Source organism: Aythya fuligula, chromosome 11 (assembly GCF_009819795.1).
Source record: "Aythya fuligula isolate bAytFul2 chromosome 11, bAytFul2.pri, whole genome shotgun sequence".
Taxonomy (NCBI): domain Eukaryota; kingdom Metazoa; phylum Chordata; class Aves; order Anseriformes; family Anatidae; genus Aythya; species Aythya fuligula.
The window spans coordinates 12,113,688-12,134,170 of NC_045569.1; the positions used below are offsets into that span (position 1 = coordinate 12,113,688).

Genomic DNA, 20,483 nt, shown 5'->3' on the forward strand with positions numbered 1-20,483 from the left:
ATGCAGATTTCTAGGTTAAATGCTTGTTCTTGCAGGGGCACGATGGGACTTGTAAAATGGGGGCCTGCTTTCTTGATCTATCTTGTGTATTGGAATTGTCTGTTTTAATAAAATAGCTTAGAAAATCCTGTTCAGAGTTGTATAACTAAGATTGGACAGGTCAGACACAATGTAGGGAATGCTTGAATTGAAATTAAATTTGGATTGGTGTGGACATGCTTGGTTTTAATGGGTCTTGCATTCAGAAACTTGTAATACTATTTGTCAATGCAGATGTCTCCACATTTAAGATCTGTTCAGCTTTTAAAATACTGGTGTAGCTCGTCTATCTCCATTTCTCCACTCAGAGGGCTGTCTAGCAGGCTGTGCTGTTTGTGTGCTGTTACTACTAGAGTATCTTAGTTGTAGTAGATGTTTGCTCTGATTCACTCAGGGTTGCTGCTGTATTCGGCTCTTCTGCAAGGTGCTGGCACTGCAAAAGCCTCTAAGTGAGATCAGTCCTTTCATGACCTATCTACAGAGGGCATGTACAAGCTCAGAATTTTCAGAGATGTGTGATGTGGCATGTGGCTCATAGGAGTCCTGTCCATCTTTTATTTTCCTATGTTTTGTAAATTAAAAATTCCAAACCTTGGATAACTGGGAATAGCTTTTTTTTTTTGTTTTGTTTTTTTTTGTTTTTTTTTTGTTTTCCAAACCCTTAATATTTCATCAGAACGTTTAGATCTAAACAGCTAACTTTATATTTCAAGTGTTCAATTATTGTCATCACTTGAGCTATCTACAACTCCTACTGTTTATTTCTAGAATCCTATTTCAAGTATAGCAACATTAGTGCAAGTTTTATTGTGAGAGATGAAATTTAAACTGTATTAGGATTAAGTGTTTAATAGTATAATTTGCTGCATATGTTGCAAATACAGGGTGCTATGAATAGATCCTCTGTTTAATAAAGAGCATTTGATATGTTATATATGGACTTAAATCCAGTATGTTGTTATCTTTAACTAAAGGAAATTATAAGAAGAGATTTACAGAGAAGGGTTTATTCTATTAATTTTAACTTCTTTAAAACATTTCCCAACTGAAGCTGAATTTGGTTTCTGTATTTTGACTTTGTTTAAAATGTTCTGTACATAACTTTCTTTGTTTCTTGAATATTATTCTGAAAATAGTACAAGACTGGCTGTTTTTCATACACGTGAAGGAGAAAAATATTAGCAGTAGTAGGTGAATATTTATTTAAGTGTGGTGACTTGTTTTTCTGTTTGTCCACTCACAGCAGACTTAAGGATTTGAGTGCAAGGCTGTTATATTAATGGAATTTTTCATATAATATTTATACCTCTGAAAGAATTGGGAGAAAGGTTTTCCCTTCCCCACCTGCCTCCAGCCCCCTGCCTCCCAGGAAACAGCAGAATGGAACACATTGATTTAGAACAGGGATTAGGTTTTGGCTTGATGCTGAAGAAGCAAAAATAGGAAGGTGACACAACCCTGTGTTTTCCTAGTCTGCATGAGGTGTTTGATTAATCTGAAATGGTAGTGAGTGATTTGAATTCTTATGGCTTTAAGACAATGCGGAATGATTCTGTTTCTAAATGGCTGAAATGAATAGTTTTGGCTTGCTTTAAGATTCAGAGACCGCATTAAATCTTCTTGGCATAGGCATTTCGACTTTTAGATTTTATTATTGCCCCATACTTCCTTTTAAAGCATGTAGTTGCTTCTTTGAGGATTTATTTAGGTAGGTAATATATTTTTTTTTAATTTATTTTTTATTTTTTAAGAAGTCAATTCTGTTTTTTATAGAACAATTTGTAGTCATCCCCTTGCTCTATTATTAAAGCTGGAGTAACAAAAAATGAGGGAAATAGCTGCATGCATCATAACTCTAAGCAAGGAAAAGCATAGGGAAGAGGAACTCATTCAAACAGTTTCATGCAGTTTTGTGCAGGAAGGCAACAAATTTCAGACCTTGTGTGGATGTGTAGGATTCCCTTCAGCCTTTCTACCAGGAACTATAAAAAGCTCATATAAAGGCACAGAATAATTACAGCCTGAGTCAGGCCAGCATGTTGGCTTTTTTCACTATAATCAGGATAAAAGAATATCTCTCTTGGCAAAAAGAACTGGACTCTGAAATAGAGATGTTCTGGACTGATAATTCCAAGTACAGCCAAACTTGCAGAGAAATATACAGGTTAAGATTTATATTTGGGTCTTGTTATTTGAAATGGATGCTGTTTAAGTTTCATATAATAACATTTTACTCTGTATAGAGTGCAGAGGAAGCCAGACCTTTTAAAAAGTGCAAATGAAAACAACTGAATCGTTGCCACAGTTATCTTCAGCACAGTTTAACTGAGAGTGAACTGTCTTATTGTTTACAATTCGTAAAGCAGTGGAGAATGTGAAGAGATGTGTAATGACGCAGAATAAGAACAGATCAACTGAATCAAGAGCACAGTATTTCACACCACTGTTTGCAAATCCACTAAATTGTATAGATTCTAGCTTCAGGAGTTTCTAGTGTCATGCTCATGTTCAGCCTGAGAAGTAATAGGTAGGGCAAAAGGAATCCTCTGCAATTAAACAAAAGGGTGGATGAATTTATTTCCTTGCCTTTGCAGAGTCCATTGTTCTTGGATTCTGTCTATATTTTTAAAAGTTTTAGAATGCTAAAGACAAACATATGAGAACCTGGAACCATGCTAAAGCTTTAGATATTGAACTGTTAGGGTTGGCCTCCTAGCTCACATTAGCTTGTACTGGCAAACTAAAGAGCTGACTGTGGATAAGAAAATTCGGGGGAGGTTATTGCCACAGATCCATCCAAAAGTGCTCAGGAATAGTTGAAAAATATTCTGTAGGAATAGTGCCCTTCTGTAAATCTTTAAAATTATACTATGCTGTCAAGAATTCTGTTTAACCTTAAGTGCAAATGGTAGCAGTAAAGGAGAAGCTGCTGGGTACGTAAGAATAGGTGGTTTTGCAGTGTTGGTTAGAAATCAGGCACGTATGAAGGACTTAGCATTTCGCCTTGCCATTGCTCTTTTTAGAAGTAGTGAGCTGAGTATCTCTTGCCCTACAAGAGGCACAACAGCTTTTCAAAAGACAAGGTCAAGTGGACAAACCAAGATTGTGTACCCTGTTAAATTCAATATATAAAAGCTGCTTTTGAAAAGCTGTTTACAGATAAGCTCCTACGTCTAAGAAACATAGTGATGTTTACAACTTTGCTGAAACAATGGAGGCTGAAAGACCAACCTCCTACAAGATGTGTTTGCCAGAGCTATTTTCTCATTTTTAAGGCTGTCATTAACAGAGACTTGATTGTACTAGTAGCAGCTGGAAGGGCTGCTCCCTCCAGAACCTTTCCTCTACTGGTCAAGGTAGTAGAGCTTTTCAGTAGCTTGACTACAGCCTTTTCTTGGTGGTCAATCGTGCCTGATTTTAGGTGCTAGTAGATCCAGGGAAATGCCAGTAATTAGGTGCACTTTGAAAATGATCACCCCCTGCAGTCAGGTTCTTCAATCTGCTAGAAAAGAGGAGGAAAGAAAACAATCTTACTAAACATCTGCTATGCCATCATAAACTTCAGTGTGGTATTCTGAAGGAGTAAAATTATTCTGTTAAATGTCCCGTAGAAGAATAATCATTATTGGAAAACAATGTTTGACTTATGACATGTCTCAATTCATCTGTCCTGGGAGCTATCCATTGTACGTACACATCTGCTCCTGTACACCCACACAGGATGGGAAGATATTCCTCCACAGGAAGGTCTTCCGTTCCCTCAGTATGCAGGTGGTATGTATTGGCAAATCGCATGCGGTGGATGTGGTAGCCAAGTTCCCAGAGTAATGCACGCATAGTGAAGCAATTCACTCAACTTCAGCTGTTTGAATGAGAAAACAAGATGGGTGACTAGGAATACAATTATATGGCCCATCTTTCAGTGCGATACCTATTTTAGCACTTGTACTTGCTACTGGTTTCATTTGAAATATAGACCATATTGAGAGGGTTAAAGACTGTCAATGAGATCAGTAGCAGAGAAGACATGCGATACTTGAAATATTAAAAAAACAAAAACAAAAACAAAACAAAAAAAAACACCAAAAAAAAATGCAGTGCAATTAAGAGGACTTTGTGTTTTTTATTATTCCAAAATACTAGACAATGTGTTGCCTTTGATTTGCAGGTGTTCTACAGTATTCTCTAGTCTTCATCTTTTGTTGTTATGTTTATTGAACGTCTTTCTGTAATCACCTGGATCATTTTAAAATTTCTAAATGAAATTTTTCTGCTGGTTGTGAAAAATGGGTGATAAGGCTGTAGTCATTAATCTATGCTGATTAGGACAGGCATCCGATTCTGAATTAGCAGTTTCTATTTTCATTTTGTCTGACTTGCTCAGCTGTGTCTTTTAACATTTCAGCAAATCCAGTTCATTCAGAGGATTTATTCCATTCTTTCCAGGAGCAGATCCCGTGTTTTTCTCACCTCAGTAAGAGCCCTTTCCTCTTTACCATATCAGTCCTCTAGCATTACTGTACACATAGTTTAGAAGGACAAAAATGAGTCATTAAACTCCATTAATGACCATTAGTCTTAACAGTTATCATTGAACAGATGACTGTAGTGCCTGCCACGTGAGCCTTCAGTCACTCTTTTTTTTTTTCTGCCATTAAGGCATAGTTATCAAAGTAGTGGCTTGTTAGGAAGTATACACATAAAATACTCTCAGTTAAAGCTAGTAGATAGTGTGACCTAGAGGGGACAATCTTCAGATTACTGGTAGGTCCTTTTTCATGTTTGGTCTTTTCATATTTGGAGACTTTGCTTTTTAGGGTGTTTCTATTTCTTTCATGCTATTTGCTTTTTGTTCATTTATTGACCTAATTTCAGTCAGCCTTTTATTTTCAACGCTGGAGAGTGTGTCTGGCTAAATACAACACAATTAATACCTTGCCCTGCTTGAGATGCTGTCAGTGGCGAGACAAAAAAAAAAAAAAAAAAAAAAAAAAAAAAAAAAAAAAAGACAGGACACTTGGAGAACGACTGATTTCCTTCCTCAAAAATATTAAGAGGAAATGAGAAAGGGAATGGATCAGGATAACAAGACTGGCCTTAGTGGACTGAGGGAGCAGAGTTAAGCTGAGAAGTAAATATGAGACTGAGTAGAGTAAATATGGAACAATTGGAAGCATGCTTGGAGAATTGAGTTGCAGCATTTGAACACTGGGTCTGGGTAAGGGAAAACACTTCAGCAGCAAAAGATTTTGCTGGGAATGACAAATAATAAAACTTAAAGAAAATTAACTCAATGATAGATGAGAGAAAAAAGTCTTACTGGGAAGTAGCATGCTTTGCCTGGTGGTTGGTGTATCAGTATTTTTACCATCAGCAAAGCATAAAAAGCTTAAAAGCTCTAGAGTATTTGCAAAATGCATTTGAGACTTAAAGGCTGCGTGCTGTGAACAGTTTCTTTCGGGAATTTCTCTTTAAAATCCTGCTGAAACAGGTGTGCACACGTGGAGGGCGCTTGGCTGAAAGGCATTCACCTCACGTGCCTTATTAATAGCCTTAAACCAACATTCCTACAGCAGAGCCATGACCATTTAACTGCTTCCTTATTGTGAAAATGTGCCTGACCCAGTCAGTGTGCAAGGCTGCTCAGTCCATAAACCCTGCAAAGGGACTTACTGAAATGGAGAGAGAAGGGTAGATGAAGAACTGGGTTAATATCACTAAAATTATCAGAAGTGGTGGAAAATTAACAGTGGAAAAATCATGTTTTCCTCTCCATGTGCTAGACACATTCATGTGGTGAGCTGGTGTAAATCGCAGGTTAGCCTGAGTGAACATCTGGCTGGGGCATTCTCCACAGTCTAATTTCTTTCAGGTGAGAAAGGATTCATCTCCTAGACATAACGTAGGAGAACCATTTTGATTATTTACACCTACCTTTATTCAGGGTGGTCTGTCTTTGCAACTAGAGTTTTGGGACCCCCCTGCCCCTTTTGAAGATGTGTTAACAAGATGGTAGCAGGGGCTCACTGTGCTCCTCTGAAAAGAGGTGTGGATAAGAGAGCCTGGACTAATGCTGTCCTTTTTTCCATGGGGTGGCAGTACTTGGCATGAGTTTTTAAGTATTTGGTCATTCACTGGTGATAGGCCAGCACACACCACCTGAATTGTCCTTTCACATCTTAACTGGGGAAAAGGGAAGAAAGAATTTCTAATAATAAAGGACATTATGATATACCAGGAAAAAACAAACAAAAAACTATAAGCTTGTCCAAAGGCCTGGAGAGGAAGCTAGGCAAAGTAATATAGAGAATTTTAACAATGAAATTCAACTAAATGTGGAAATAATGTATTAGGCATATTCCCTTTTCTTTGATACCTGTTAAAACCGTGACTGAAACTTTCTGAAAATGTTTCCTATTTTAAAAAAGTGATGAATATGGTGGAGAAAGCTCCTTGCCCAGTTCTATAGCCTGCATAATGCAGGAAGTCATACTGATGCTTTGGGAATGTACCAGAGGAGTTCTGGCGCCACTGTGGTTGTTCTCCATTTACTTGAGTGATTTCACTCTTAATCTGGGTGTGCACAAGCCTTTACCCAGCCTTATCTGTGTGTATTTATTCTTTGTGGAAGTCACTGAAGTAGGTCAGCAAACACCGCTGATCAATAAAGATTTTTTTGCATGTTTTGTGTTTAGTTGTAGTTATTTTAGTATAGCTGAGTGACCTTTGTGGTATGACAAATACTTTTCTTCATTTTTTAAGAGAGATTTATCCTACAGTAAACTGTTTTGGCTTGTCTCTGAAGAGGAATCTTGCCACCTTATTCTTATATAGATGTGATTTTTCTTACTGCTATCTGGATTATACCTGTTTATATGGTATTTGCTAGACTCTTTGAGGGTCTTATTCATTGAGAGGTTTTGTGATGGAAGATGTTTGTCAAAAAATTTCTATATTCCTAATCTGTCAAAATTCCTTAATTGCATGATCCTGTAGTTCTACTTCTGTTTTGGACAACTTGATTTTCAATATAGTTGCACCAAAGATAGATTTTCCTTACTGAGGAAACACTCCAGTTCTTGGTGGCTGGGAGTTTGCCTGGGTTTCCAGGTCTATTTCTGTTTTGAGAATTTGCAGTCATTTACAGTAGCAGAAAAAGCTGACATATTGCGTTTACCTGTTTAATTCATGATAAACACCATGCTGTTGCTAATGACAATGATGAAAGAATGAAATGATGAAAAATTACTAGTGTTAAGACAGGCTTTTTTTTTTTTTTTTTGTCTGAAATACTTGCCAATTTTCCTCTGCCACCTGAATCAGAAGCAGATGTACTGAGATTGAGTGCAGGGAGAGAACTCCCTGTCATTAGCAATGCAAGGCATGGCAATGCCCTGTGACACATAAGAAGTCGCTGCTCAGCCTTCCCCACATCACAAAAAGCCTCTGTTTATATTTGCACTTGTGAACATCTTTCTTTAATATCAAAATTTTCAGTATTTAGCTCTGAATACTGAATATAGTGGTTTAGGATTCTTTTTCTCCCCTAAGTGCTGTGGTTTTAATACCATTCCATTGCCCCACACATTTCCCTTCTTTGTGCTTTCATTATACAACAGGAATTCTCTTAAAAATCTGGATCCGCCACTAGTTCTAGCAGGTGTTTGGCTTCTGAGCGCCAGAGGTTTTTTCCTTACACAGTTTATGGATGAGAATTTCACTGCCCTTAGGCACAATTTCAACTGAAGTATATGAAAAGCATGTTACTATGTCAGTTCAAATTATATCACTATTAAAGAAAAAAACTCTAAAGGAAATTAAATACAAATAATCACACTAACATAACATAACATTAATAACATTAAGGTTATAATTTAAATTAAAAAGAATCAGGAAAATCTGAGTCAAAAGTCCCATGTCATTCTTAGCCAGACTCTCCTGAGAGTAGGCATTGTAAAATGAGGATAATGACAACTTTGAGTAATATGAGATCTCTTGATGAATAGCACCATAATACTAGAGTGTAGAAGAGCTAAGTAGATTTTCTCACTAGGTATAATATACTGCACAGGAACAAAGTATTGTGTGAAGTTTTTGTCCTACATTCTCTCATCATTAGCCTATTTATCTGATAATAGCTAACTCTTTTTTTCCTGTATGTGACAATGTGTTAGGTCCCATTTTGTTCACATATAAATGTGAATCGCTAGCCACCTGCACTACCTTCCTTGATGTGTTTAAACCAGCATGCAGACAGGTTGATCATGTCTAGCTGAAATGTTGATCCCCAAATCCTGGACCAGGCAGTCACTGCAGTGTGGGCACATCACTGTTGTGAAATGAAAACAAGGGGGCATTTTGCAAGTGCTGAGCAGAATTGCTCACAGAACTGTGCCATCATGTTTCACCTGACCCAGATCCTTTATGTTGCATTTCAGGAGGCTTCCCATTTAGATCCAACTCGTTGTTACCTGGGAACATTTGTGCCTTCCTTACACCCTTTCTTTAGCATTACTAGAGCGATTACCTAGCCCTACTGGGTGAGGGGATGAGAAGGAAGTCATCTGTTAGAAAAGGCTGATGTTGCCCTTTCCCTGTTTTGTGCCACTTATCTCACTAGTAAAGAGTTGAGTACTTGCAGCCTGTAGCTTACTACAGACTCACTCATCTCATATAGCCCACAGTCTTCTTTTATTTATTTATTTATTTATTTATTTATTTAATGTTGTTATTACTAAATAATCCTAATTTCTGTTAGCACATGATTTGCCAAAGCTATTAAGGTGTCTTGCTTGCCTCTCCATGACAGAGGCTCCTACTGCTCAATGAAGGAATTGTATGATATCCTTTCTCTTGTTTCATTTTGTTCTTTAACCCTAAAGCAATATGAGCATCTTCATTCAGTGCATGTGTTGACTTTGTAAGGTTTTATAATTCCACTGACTCTGACAGTGATCCCACATAACCTAAACTATGTTCCTTTCTTGCCTTCTGTAAATAAATCTGCTGTTCCTAAAGGATTATGCTTTCAGTCTCCTTCAGCATATCACTGAAGGAGGCATATGGGCAGGCTGCAGTCATGTGTCCATAGAAAAACAAGCAAGATTGTCTGCTTCCTGCAAAGGAGTCCATTCAACTGCTAGCAACCTGTCAGTTTAGCAAATAAAAAAAAAAAAAAAAAAGCTTTCACTGCACAGTGGTCATGATAAAGGAAGCTTTATCATATCTTAAAAATACTACAGATTATCCCGTTTTTCTTGCTAAGGACACTGACAGTATTTTTGTAGCATATTTTTTTCTATGGAGGCTAAGAGGACCCTTAGAGACCTTCAGGAGTTCCATGTGAGTATGTTCCAATAATGCTAAAAGAACTTGATTTATGACAAGAATTTTGCCAATTATTAGGCTAATAAATAAAGAATAAAAGGTGGGTTTTGTTTGGAATAGTGTTGAACATATGGTGAAAGGAGGGATAAAAACTTGTAGAAGCCTTCAGTTAGCTCTGTCTTGCTTGCAAGACTTTAAAAGGATGGATTAATGAAAGTTTTGTTACACTTCTACATTTATTTTTTTTAACAAGATGTTCTTCACTTCCACTGTTTTTGGCAGGAATGTGTGTTCCATCAAGAGGATTCTAGTACCTTCAATCTTAAAATAAAAATAAAAATCTTTAAAATAAAAATAAATAAATAAAGTGCAAATGTCCTTTTGCCTACTTCCCCTGCTCCCCCAAAGCACCAAGCCCCAGCCAATGTGCAGGTAGAATGTTATTTCACCATTCAAAGCCGTTAGCATTTTGTGTTAATGTGAGTGACTGCTTTAAGATAAACTGTTGAACAGGACATTTATATAAAATCAGTAAACAAGCAAAGAAACAGATAAATGTGATAGACTAGTCAAGCTGCATATTCAGGAGATACAAGTTTAAGAACAAATCGCTTTCCCTCTATAGAGCAGGTACAGTCCCTGCTCACATCACTGCCAGCAGCCTCTCAACACCGATGCCACTGATGTTATTTAATGCAGCTTCTCAGCATTTGTAAGGAGACGGAAAATAGACATCACACTGTGCTGGGCTTATAAATCGTGTCACCGCTGTGGCAGGGAATCAGGGGACAGGAATTAAAATTACTTTTTTTGCTGTTACCTAATTTCCTCTCTTCCTACTGGTAAATCCATATCTTTTCAAGCCTTTTTTCTTGTTCTTAAGAATAGGCTTGTTGTACCCTTTCTGTATGTGTAACTCTACTCTCGTTGGTAATAGTAATATCCAGACTTTATAGTGTATGTTTTATCCATATGCTATAAAATTGCTTTTAAACTGGCTCTAAATATTGTTGTGCCCATTCCCCCAAAGGCTCAACTGAAGGCTCAGGAAATAACGGGGCAATACATATTTTGCAAGCAGAATCTGATCCACAGTCACTAACTTTCTGACAATACTTGGAAATGAATTACTTCAGGGTCATCTTATTTAAGAGTGCTCGTATTTCTCACTTTGGCTTTTGTTTATGCAAAGCCAAATAGCACTGAGTAACTAGTGTTATTCACAGGCCTGATAGCAAACATAATATTGCAAGAGTTGTCATGCTGAAGATGTATTTGGGCTCCAGTTTTGTAAGGCTGTTGGTGTGTGCATTGCCATTTATATCACTGGGAGCAACTTCAGGCTGCTAGCACAGCTCTTTCAAAAGCAAGTATTAGGCACATCAATCCTGCAGAAAGAGGACGGGCTGCCTAATGCAGCATAGAAGGAGCTTCATTGGAGGAGGGAAAACTCCAGGTTTCATATTTCTTTTGGAAACATGAAGCAGAGTTGATATTTAAGCTGGGTTTTGAGACTAAATGAGATTTTGGCTAAATAGTACTGCAGTCTCTCAGTGACAAGTTTAATCCCTCAGCCAGACCATAGCAAGAGAAAACATAAGTAGTTGTTGATAAATATCCAAAAGCTTAATCACTAGTATAAATTTAACAAGGTAAAGAAAGATTTTCAAAATGTGTTGATCTCCATCTCTAGCCCAACTTACAACAAAGAAAATGTATTTACATTTAATCAAGAGAAATTTTGGTAAAATAGCTTTCTGGAAAGACTGGGAGATAGTGTCTTAATTTAAAACCAAAATGATCTCTATTACCCCTCTTGTGTTTGCTTTAAGTTGTACAAACTTACACCATGTGAGAAAGGCTTAGATTTTTTGCTTTGAGGACATGATCTTGAGCACATTCAAGTTGGGAATGATTCAAATGCTCAGGAGGGTGCAGGATGGGCTTGTTTGGAGCAGCAGAAATGGTGTGGGCAACTGTTTTCTTCACTGTCATAGCTGATGCAAAATGCTTATGAATCCTTTCATTTAACTTTGTATGTATCTTCAAGTTACAGACATGTTTTCCTAAGCTTATTTTATCTCTACATATTCTAAACAAATCTCTAATGACAGATAGTGAGATGAAAAATCATTTGATTTGTGCTTAAATCAGGCAGTCCTGAAGTCTGCCTTTAACTAGCAGACCAGCGCATGCATAGCTGTGAAAACAGCTATTGAGTCACGCTTCTGATCTGTCTTTGGAAGAACTTCTGGTTCAGCTTCAAGGTTGTCTCATGTCAGTTGTGACTTCTCTGATGAAACTTGGCAGCCACATTCTGAGTTTCAGGGGTTCTTCTATGAAGAAGTACTTGGTTTTCATCAGTTCAGCAGCTTAGCAAGTGTCTTTTGAGTCCATTCTTTTTTATTGGGAAAAAAAAAAAAAAAAGTTTACATTTTAATTCTGGTTTGAAATGTTGGTGTCTTAGTTTGATATTAATTACTATTTTAAATAATTGGCCTGGTCTACAGAAAAGCTGAACTTCTGGCAGATTCTGTGGAAACAGCTCACTTTCAGGGTCTTTAAATGTTACATAGCATATAGCATTAGGAAGTTGTTTTTGTAAATCTTGATCATAACAAAAGCTAATCTAAATCTTACTAGATATTTATTCATCAGCATTTCTTGCTCTGGCAGTATCTGAAGCTTTGAAATACTGTTGTGACTTTGTTTATCTGCTAACACGCTTCTTCATCTAGTGATGAGACTGGACTGCTATATTCCATCTAACATTTTTTGTACTGGAGTCCTTTAAAATCCATTAAACTGAACTGCTACTTAGCCTGTATATTAGTTCCCTGGGGCAGAAATCATGCTACAGCAGCTTAGTAGACAGATACTTAACATGAAGAATTAAATTGGAAGGCATACATTTTGGTATATGATTGGACTTGCCATGCATATTAATCTGATGAACGTGTAAATACAAGTTATTAAGAATACAGATGCAATTTCTCATTTGCTTATTTTCCCATCTTTTTCCCTAAAATGAGGAGTTTGGAAACTAATACTTTGAAGACCATGACTAATTTTCCCCTTCCAACAAGAGCTACTAAACGAGCCACAAATGAACTCTTCTGGTTTTCTGTTACAGAATTTACTTTGGGCAAGATAGTGTGATTGCATATAACTATAAAGCTCAAGGTCACTGGACATTTATCTTTTGTCTGTTCCCCTTCTTAAAAAAGAGATACTGAGGCAGTTTCAGGAACAGTGTGGTATTTTGTCATCTTTGGCATTTAAGATGGATCATTTTGAACTTTTTTTGTTACTCTGTTTATGCTCCCTATTTTTAGCAAGCACACGGGCTTTGTTAGGGAAAGACTGATTTAAGTCCAGGTAATACTAATTTGCACTAGGTGTACATAAAAGCATAGCTCTTATTTGGCCTCTAATTAAAATACATTAATGTGTTTTTTGGTGCCAAGAAACTCAAAAAATGAAATTATTACATCTGAAACACAAGTGCTTTATTTCTAGTTATGTACAAGTCATTTCTTTGCGACACTTGGTCTCCATTTTCTCATCTCCTAGACCTTCAACACTGAGCAGGAAGCTACATTTCTAAAGCTGCTCTTGTTTATATATAATTAGGGAACACATTTTCCAGTCTTCTGGTGGCTATGATTAAATAGAATAGTGGCATGTTATTATGATGTTCAGTTGAACTTTGCAATATCCTTTATGTCACATGATCCCCGAGTATTGTAGACTAAACTACAATTTCCAATTTATCTGAAATTACAATAACAGTTTAAATCCTTGGATGAAATTCTTCTGTACCTTGGAAATCTGTACCTTGGAAAGAATGACCGGTAGTTAAATATATATATATTTTTTATAGTCACAGGAAAAGTCTACCTTTTAATGTTTACTCTGATTTGATAATTTCAAGTGAGTTGGATGGCAATAGTTAATATAAATCCAAGATACCAAGGAGGGACAACAAAAGACAAAGCGTGCTAATAAGGTTCCTTTTGGATGAAAAAATCAGAAGATGTGCACCAGCAGCAAAACTAATGTACTTCAGTCACTAATGGATAGTCTATGGGATTGAATAGAGCTAGTTGCTAGCTTAAAAATAAATTAATAATAATAATAAAAAAGTTTAAACAAACAAACCAACCAACCAAACAACAACAACAACAAAACTCCTCTCCTCCAAATACTGTTGTGTGAGTATTTGGTGCTGGCCACTGTTTTGATCTACGGATTCAGTTCATGGCACTCAACCATGCTACTTGTTAATGTTCACATTGGCTCAGAAGCTCTCAGTAACCATTCCTCTCTTATTTGCAGTAATAAAATATAAAATCCTTGAATCCAGCAACTTCACCTTGTGAAGATGTTTCTATTCGGAGTAGCATGTAGAGCAATGAAATTGGGCAGCAGTAAAAATAGCAACAGGCAAGTCTTGGTGGAGGGAGATCAAAAAAACAGAGACTTGGATACCAACTGTTCATTTTGTCTTCTGCAATTGAAAGTGGAAGAGTAATTTAATCTTCAAGCACTCAGGTAGAGAGTGATGAGTGAAGAAGTAATCACAGCCTGAGATCAAAGATGTGCTTAGAGCATAAGCCTTTGAATAGGCACAGTGCCATTTTACACTTCCCAGAACCTAAATACATTATCTACTTTTCAGGATATTTCTCCTTGATCACATAGGTAGAATGATGTAGGATGGAAGATTTTTTATTTTTATTTTCAGTTTCTGACTAATAAGAGGCATATTCTGGCTAACTGATACCCAGAAAAGTTTTAAACACCAATTCATCTATTTATCTGCATTAATCTTAACGGATTTTATGTAGCAAGTATTACCTGGTTTAGCTACATTATCACCTTCTTTCTTCATCTCTAATAAGATCATGGAATTGTAAAGCTGTTTTAAAATGCCTGTTCTAAATCTTAACTGTACTTGTAATTTCACACATTTAACTTGAAGCTATTAACATTAAACTGGCCATTAAAGAGAGTTAAAACACTAGCATGAAATATAATTGTTTTCTGAAACTTGCAGTCTTTAGTTTAAAACATAAATTTATATCAGATTAGCTAAATCATTCAGAGATGATCCCAAATACACTATAAAACCAGAGACTGTTGAAATATGAATTACGTTTAGGCAAAAGTACCCATAGAAATATAAAAGGCTCACAAGGAACTGTGATAGACTCCTCAGTGGGGAATAAAGTGGACCAAATGGAAACAGTGCATTTTGTGTTCAGTACGATACATGAATGGAAGTGTATTGGAAAGGTTCAAACAGCAAAAATGCAGCTTACTTAAGGTGCATATACCTAGAGGGGAAAATGTTTTTATGCTATTTTGAGTTGATTCAAAATAATTCTTTGAGAAAGTTTTGATTTTGTTAACAAACTTCTTGATTTAGGCTGTGTATCAGCTGTATTTACTTAGCTTCAATATCCCCTTGTCATTCAACTCAGTGCATTCTTAGTAGATTCCTGCTTTCAGTTGAATGTTTTGCTGCATTTCTCCTTCACTTTAGTAATGTTAGGTAGGTAGCAGTACCTATTGCTGCATTTAGACCAGTTTCTACTATAACCTCAGGTGTAACCTCATAAAAAATTCACCTTTTTTTCATTGATTTTTTTCCATGCTTGAAAGCCAGATCTTGCCTTAATCTGGCAAGCATTCTTCTACTTCCCCAGTGACTAGCCATTTGTTAGCTTTTGATTAAAAACAAATTGAATATATGTTCATGTGTGTGGGATAAATCCTTGTTTTTTCATATAATATTTATTAAATCATTATTTCAGCTTCAAATGTTGGCATCTTTTATATTCAAAGAATAATACTGATGAATGTCCAAAGACCTCCTATTTTAAATATTTACCTTATAAAGATGAGAAGCACAAACCAGTTAATCACTGCATACCCTACTGGCAAATTTGTTTATGGGAAATCAAGCAGCAGTATGATATACATTTTTCTAAGAAGTGTGGTAGAGTAATATGGATTCTCTTCTGTTCTTTAGTTCGACAGCTCTTTCCAAAATATTATTATAAATTTAGTACTTATTTATTTAGTACTTATTATACATTTAGTACTATTCTTTTCCAAAGTATTTTACAAATATAAACTAAACTTTACAATACACTATTAATACGGATCACTTGATGCTGTAATTGTTATACACCTGGGGAAACTGAGGTAGAAATGTCAAGTAGTTTAACCCAGGCCACTTGAGATTTAGAACGCATATCTCTTATCCATTAGCCCTGTACTGAAATCATAGGATTACATCATTGCTATATTCCCTTATATAGGATCTATCGATAGTCCATTGAAACCAGTGGGGAAAAATGCCAGATTATGTCAGCCAGTTTCACGTCTGGGTTACACTTAACATGTCAAGGCCTGCGTGAGCTGCAGCCAGCTTGGATTCAGCATGAAGTGTAACTGTGGACCTCTCTTAGTTACTTTATGGGGAAACTATTGTTATCAAATGCAGATTTTTTTTTTTTTTTTTTTTTTTCTGTAATTTACTTCTGCATAAATAAAGTCAGTTGGCTACAGTATACAAGTGAGACCACTGGTATAATAGAGTTTAGAGAAAATGTCGTGACAACACAATGAACATGAATTACTATTATGCGGGCCTGGTGAAAAAGTCCTCTTTAAAATCTTCTTCGGTCCAGCACACTGAAGTGTGACCTTTTACCCTAGTCTAGACATGTCCTTTGCAAGCTATTTCTAGTTTATATGAAGATTGCTCAATTTAGAACAAGTATGTTAATTTAGTGCTTGTCACAAATGATGGGGTTTACAGTCTGAGAAGCTGACAGCTACTTCTTTGCAGAACAGAGTAAGCAACAGCAATGTTAAGTTTCTCCAGACTCACACTGAGAATGACATGGCATCTGTTTTTTATGAGATAAGTTGTGAGTTTCAGAAAGTGAATTCCCTGCACAAGAGGGGAACTACAGAAGCTCTTGCCTTCCTTTTCCACTACAAACTGGTTGAATTACATAGATTGTTTCTGAAATCTCTAGTTATCTGGCACTGAGGTTATACTGCTGTTGTTTGGTACAGTTCTAGCCAACAGTCTGGAAACTGGTTGATGGTAACTGTAAGCTTTCCTGTAAAATTATTGCATATGTCAAAATATAAGAACAGTTTAATTAAACTCCATTTGTTAAGTTGACTTGTTGGTAAATGTCCAGCAATAACTTGTACATTTCAGTCTTTTTCTTCCCTAAAAGGTTTCAACCTCTTGGAAGGTAACTTTCATCTTCTTGCCCTTCCCACTCTTCCCCTACCCCAGCTGGATCCAGTACTCTTCTTTCAAAAAACGATTGCTCATTTTCTCTTGTATGCAAACCAATTAGCTTTCCAGGGTAGAGCTGCTGCCTGATAGTAGGAATGAGGACATAAGTGTCCATGCAGTACATTTGCTACGTGGCTGGGCTGCCTTAGACCAACAATGCAATGACAGCATATTCAACCAGCATGTCTTCAGCATGTCTAGCATGTTCAAAGTGTTATGGTTCCTGAAAATCCATGGATCAGACCATAGACCTTTGCCTAACAAGGGCCTAGGTGTCAGCCAGCTTGGAGATAGTGGCTCTGATTTAGACAGAATTAGCTCTTCTGGAGCTCAAAATGGGCCCGTATTCCTCTCCTGGCCTGTTCTCAAGCACTGTTCACCAATTGTGCATGACTTACAGAACTTATATGGACCACTCTCTGGTGTTCAATTCAATCATTTTCCCCTCCCACCATCCAATTTATTCTTTGCAACTTCTTTCCTGCAGGACAGGAAAGTAATTCAGTGTCATGGGCTCACAGATGACCCTACTTTGAGGGGGCTGGTCTAGCTGAACTCCCAAAGTGTCTCCTAAACTATGATTCTCTTTTTGTGCTGTCCTGTAAGAATAGACATGCTGTATTTAACTAAAAACCCATTATTGTCTGCAGCAGCCAGTCTAGTGAAGCATGTAACCAAAAAAGAAAGCATAACTTGATGTTGCTTTTTCAGTGTGTTTTTTCACTGTCTTTCAGCTGTGGTAACTGATAAGCCAGAGATATTATCTTTAATAGGTGGTTCTGCTACTAGTGCATTTGGTTGTTTTTGGATCCCTGTAAGCATTTGTTAAATCCTTGTGACAGACCTCTGGAGCAAAGTATCCCCCCAGAAATACAGTGTCTTAAAAACACAATGCATTTTACTCAGAAGATCATGTCTATTCATTGTAACTATATGTACAGTTTAAAATCTTGACTTGCGTCTGTAGTAGCTGTAACGTGACCTTTCTGAATCTCTTACAGACAAGAGCAGAGCAGTCCCAAGGTGCATACTTCTTGCCTGAATTTGCTCTCTCTCCACAAGGGAGTTTTCTTGAGGATACCACAGGGGAGCAATTCCTCACTTACCGTTACGATGACCAGGTCAGTATGCCATATGTGAAAATGATAATCATGTGAAAATGATAGAGAAGTCACATTCATGTAACTCTGAGATACAGATTTCTGTGAATTAAGAAACGGTGTCTGGTATCTTCTGAAGATGCATCAAACTTACAGCAAAATGAATGATAACACTCAATGTAACACAAAAAGAATATGTAGAGATAAAATGAATGATTACAGCAAAATGAAATTGAAGTTGTGAAAATAATAGGACAAAACCACTTGTGGAAAAATTTTATGGGATGTAATAGAGATGAAAGCAACAACATTTCATTTGTGTGTTAATAGATGTTTATAGTTAGTATTGTAAAATGTGTAGAATTAGAATTTACTGTTGTTTCTGTGAATTGTTTGACCTATTTTAATTGTTTTATTTCATGGATAAATCAGTGTAAGGCATATCTTGCATTTTCTAGCTTGTGAAAAGTCAGCAAATTTTGTCAGTTCATGAAGTTTTCAGAAGGGAAGGTTGAGTGAATTATAAACAAATGCAAAGTGGAATAATAGATGAAGCAGAGTGTTTAGAAAGCAACAAATTATGTATTTTAAAGTTAAAGATCTTTAATGCTTTCTCCAGACCCATTGAAACATTGTTAAACATGGAATATAGATATAAATGTAAAGAAAGCAACATGAAAGAAATGCTGTTAATCTTGGCAAAAGATCTAAAGTAAACCTAGGAAATGTGTGGCATGCTGTGGAAATTTACTCATAACACAATGTGTTCCAGAAGTCAGTTGAAACTCCACATCAAAACAGTCTGAATTACATTCATAGACACTTACAGTATGTGTCTTAGTGTAAGAAGAGGGAATTTGTTAGGAAACAATCCCCAAAAGTGAGAGAAGAGCTAAACTTGCCCTGCAGTCACAAGTTCTGTCTAGTGACTGACAGCTTTATTTTTGAAAGATGATCTCCTTGCAGGACCTACTCAGAGAAAGAAGAGTTTGCTCATCAGCTGCTCTAAAAAAAAAAGAAGAGAACTGGGATGAGTTTAAAGCTTTATACCGAGTAGCTGTTTAGGAGGACCCAAGGAATTTGAAAGCACTGAGTAGCAAGCATGTTGAACTTGTAGTTTAGTTGAATATAGTTTATATATGTTTAGGATAATTCATACTTTTGTTATCCTAGAAGATCTTGTATCATCTCTAGAAAAGGTTTTCAGGTAAGATGTCCTCTGGACAAAACACCTCAGAAAGAAACTTGCAGTACAGAAAAATGCAGCTGCAACCCAGGTTGCATTTAATGACAGCAGAAGAAAAATCCTGCAAAGGTTATACACTTTTGTTCAAAATAATCTCCATTAAATTGAGCACTTCTTAGAGAAGACTATAAAATACAACTGAGGAATTGTCTGAGTATTTGAATAGACTGTTTGTACTAAGTGAATAGCATTGCTGATTAAAAAACAAAATGAAACAACTCCCAATCCCCACAAAACCTCAAATACCAGCATAGCTCTATACAGAAACCTGTTCCAAGCTCAATTGCATTTGATGGAAAGTTTTCCATTAATTTCATTGGGATCTGAATCAGATCCTGGGTATGGTCAGCTTCTGTTCTTTCACAAATGTAATTCAGCTTTGAAGCCTGCTCTTCCCAGACAGTGCAGGAAGAAAGAGCAGTAAGAAATTAAGTTTGAGTTCTTGGAACTCAAGCTAAAACATTGGAAAGTTGAAAATAAAGGCAAATGTATTATTAGTAGTAGTTCCTTTTCAGAGGAAATTCAGTCCTTAGGACTTTTCAATAAATATAAATGCATTGAATATAAGTAGGAATGTAGGAATGCAGGTAGACCTGTGTCTACTTTACTTTCCTGGGTGTAAAATAAATAAATAAAAAATATTCTGTATATTGTTTCCTTGTCTAGGACATTAATCATAGAATCATAATAACGTACAGTTATAATTTACTTATGCTTCTGCTGATGTTCATAAAAAAATTTGTGTTCAAACTGAGACAAAAAATAATTTTCTTGTTTTCCATATTCTACTCTTTCATATTACATTCATTTTATGAATGAAAAGAAGTCTTACACTGGGTGGTGAAATTAATTCATGGGCTAATTTCTTGAATTTTGTAGGCTGCTATGGATAGGTGTGGGATATAATTTACACCAGCTACTTGGTTTACTCCATTTTCGTGAGTAGATGGTCAGGCATTTTACTGGCAAAATAAATAAAGAAATCCTACTTGTTTATGAAACTACTACATATGGTACAGAGCATCTTGTAATCATTCTTAATACTTAAGCAGACAAACGCAGTAGTTCTGATAAGGCTATGCAGTTGAATAAAGAGGAATTTATGTAAATTGAAAGGCTACTTTCAATTACGTAATGTAGCCAACACTGGAATGGAACTGGTACAGAAACATGGCCACTTAATCAAAAAAAGGCAATAGCTTATTCTCACACACCATAATTCAGTTTAATTTCAGCTGTTCACTTTCTATCCTGCCCCACCTTGAAAGGGTGCTGGCCAGTGGGGAAATACATTACCAGAATTTTCTCCTGAGCACCCCTACAGAGTCCTGTTGTTCCTGCACATCCTAAGATAAATTTACTTGAAAATTGAGCAAGTGAAATAACCTTGGGTGCTTCACCCCAACAAAACTGAAGATAAGTCTTACCCAATCCATTGTCA

General features: G+C 36.5%; 1 protein-coding gene across 3 annotated transcripts in view; it reads left to right on the top strand.

The window, feature by feature from the left end:
* The window catches only part of ADAMTSL3 (ADAMTS like 3), a 200,689-nt gene that overhangs the window by 25,629 nt on the left and 154,577 nt on the right, over positions 1-20,483 (top strand). For all 3 annotated transcript variants that reach the window (XM_032194751.1, XM_032194749.1, XM_032194750.1), the window contains exon 3: positions 17,698-17,817. In XM_032194751.1, the coding sequence (XP_032050642.1) occupies positions 17,698-17,817 (120 nt within the window). The remainder of the gene's footprint in view (positions 1-17,697; positions 17,818-20,483) is intronic.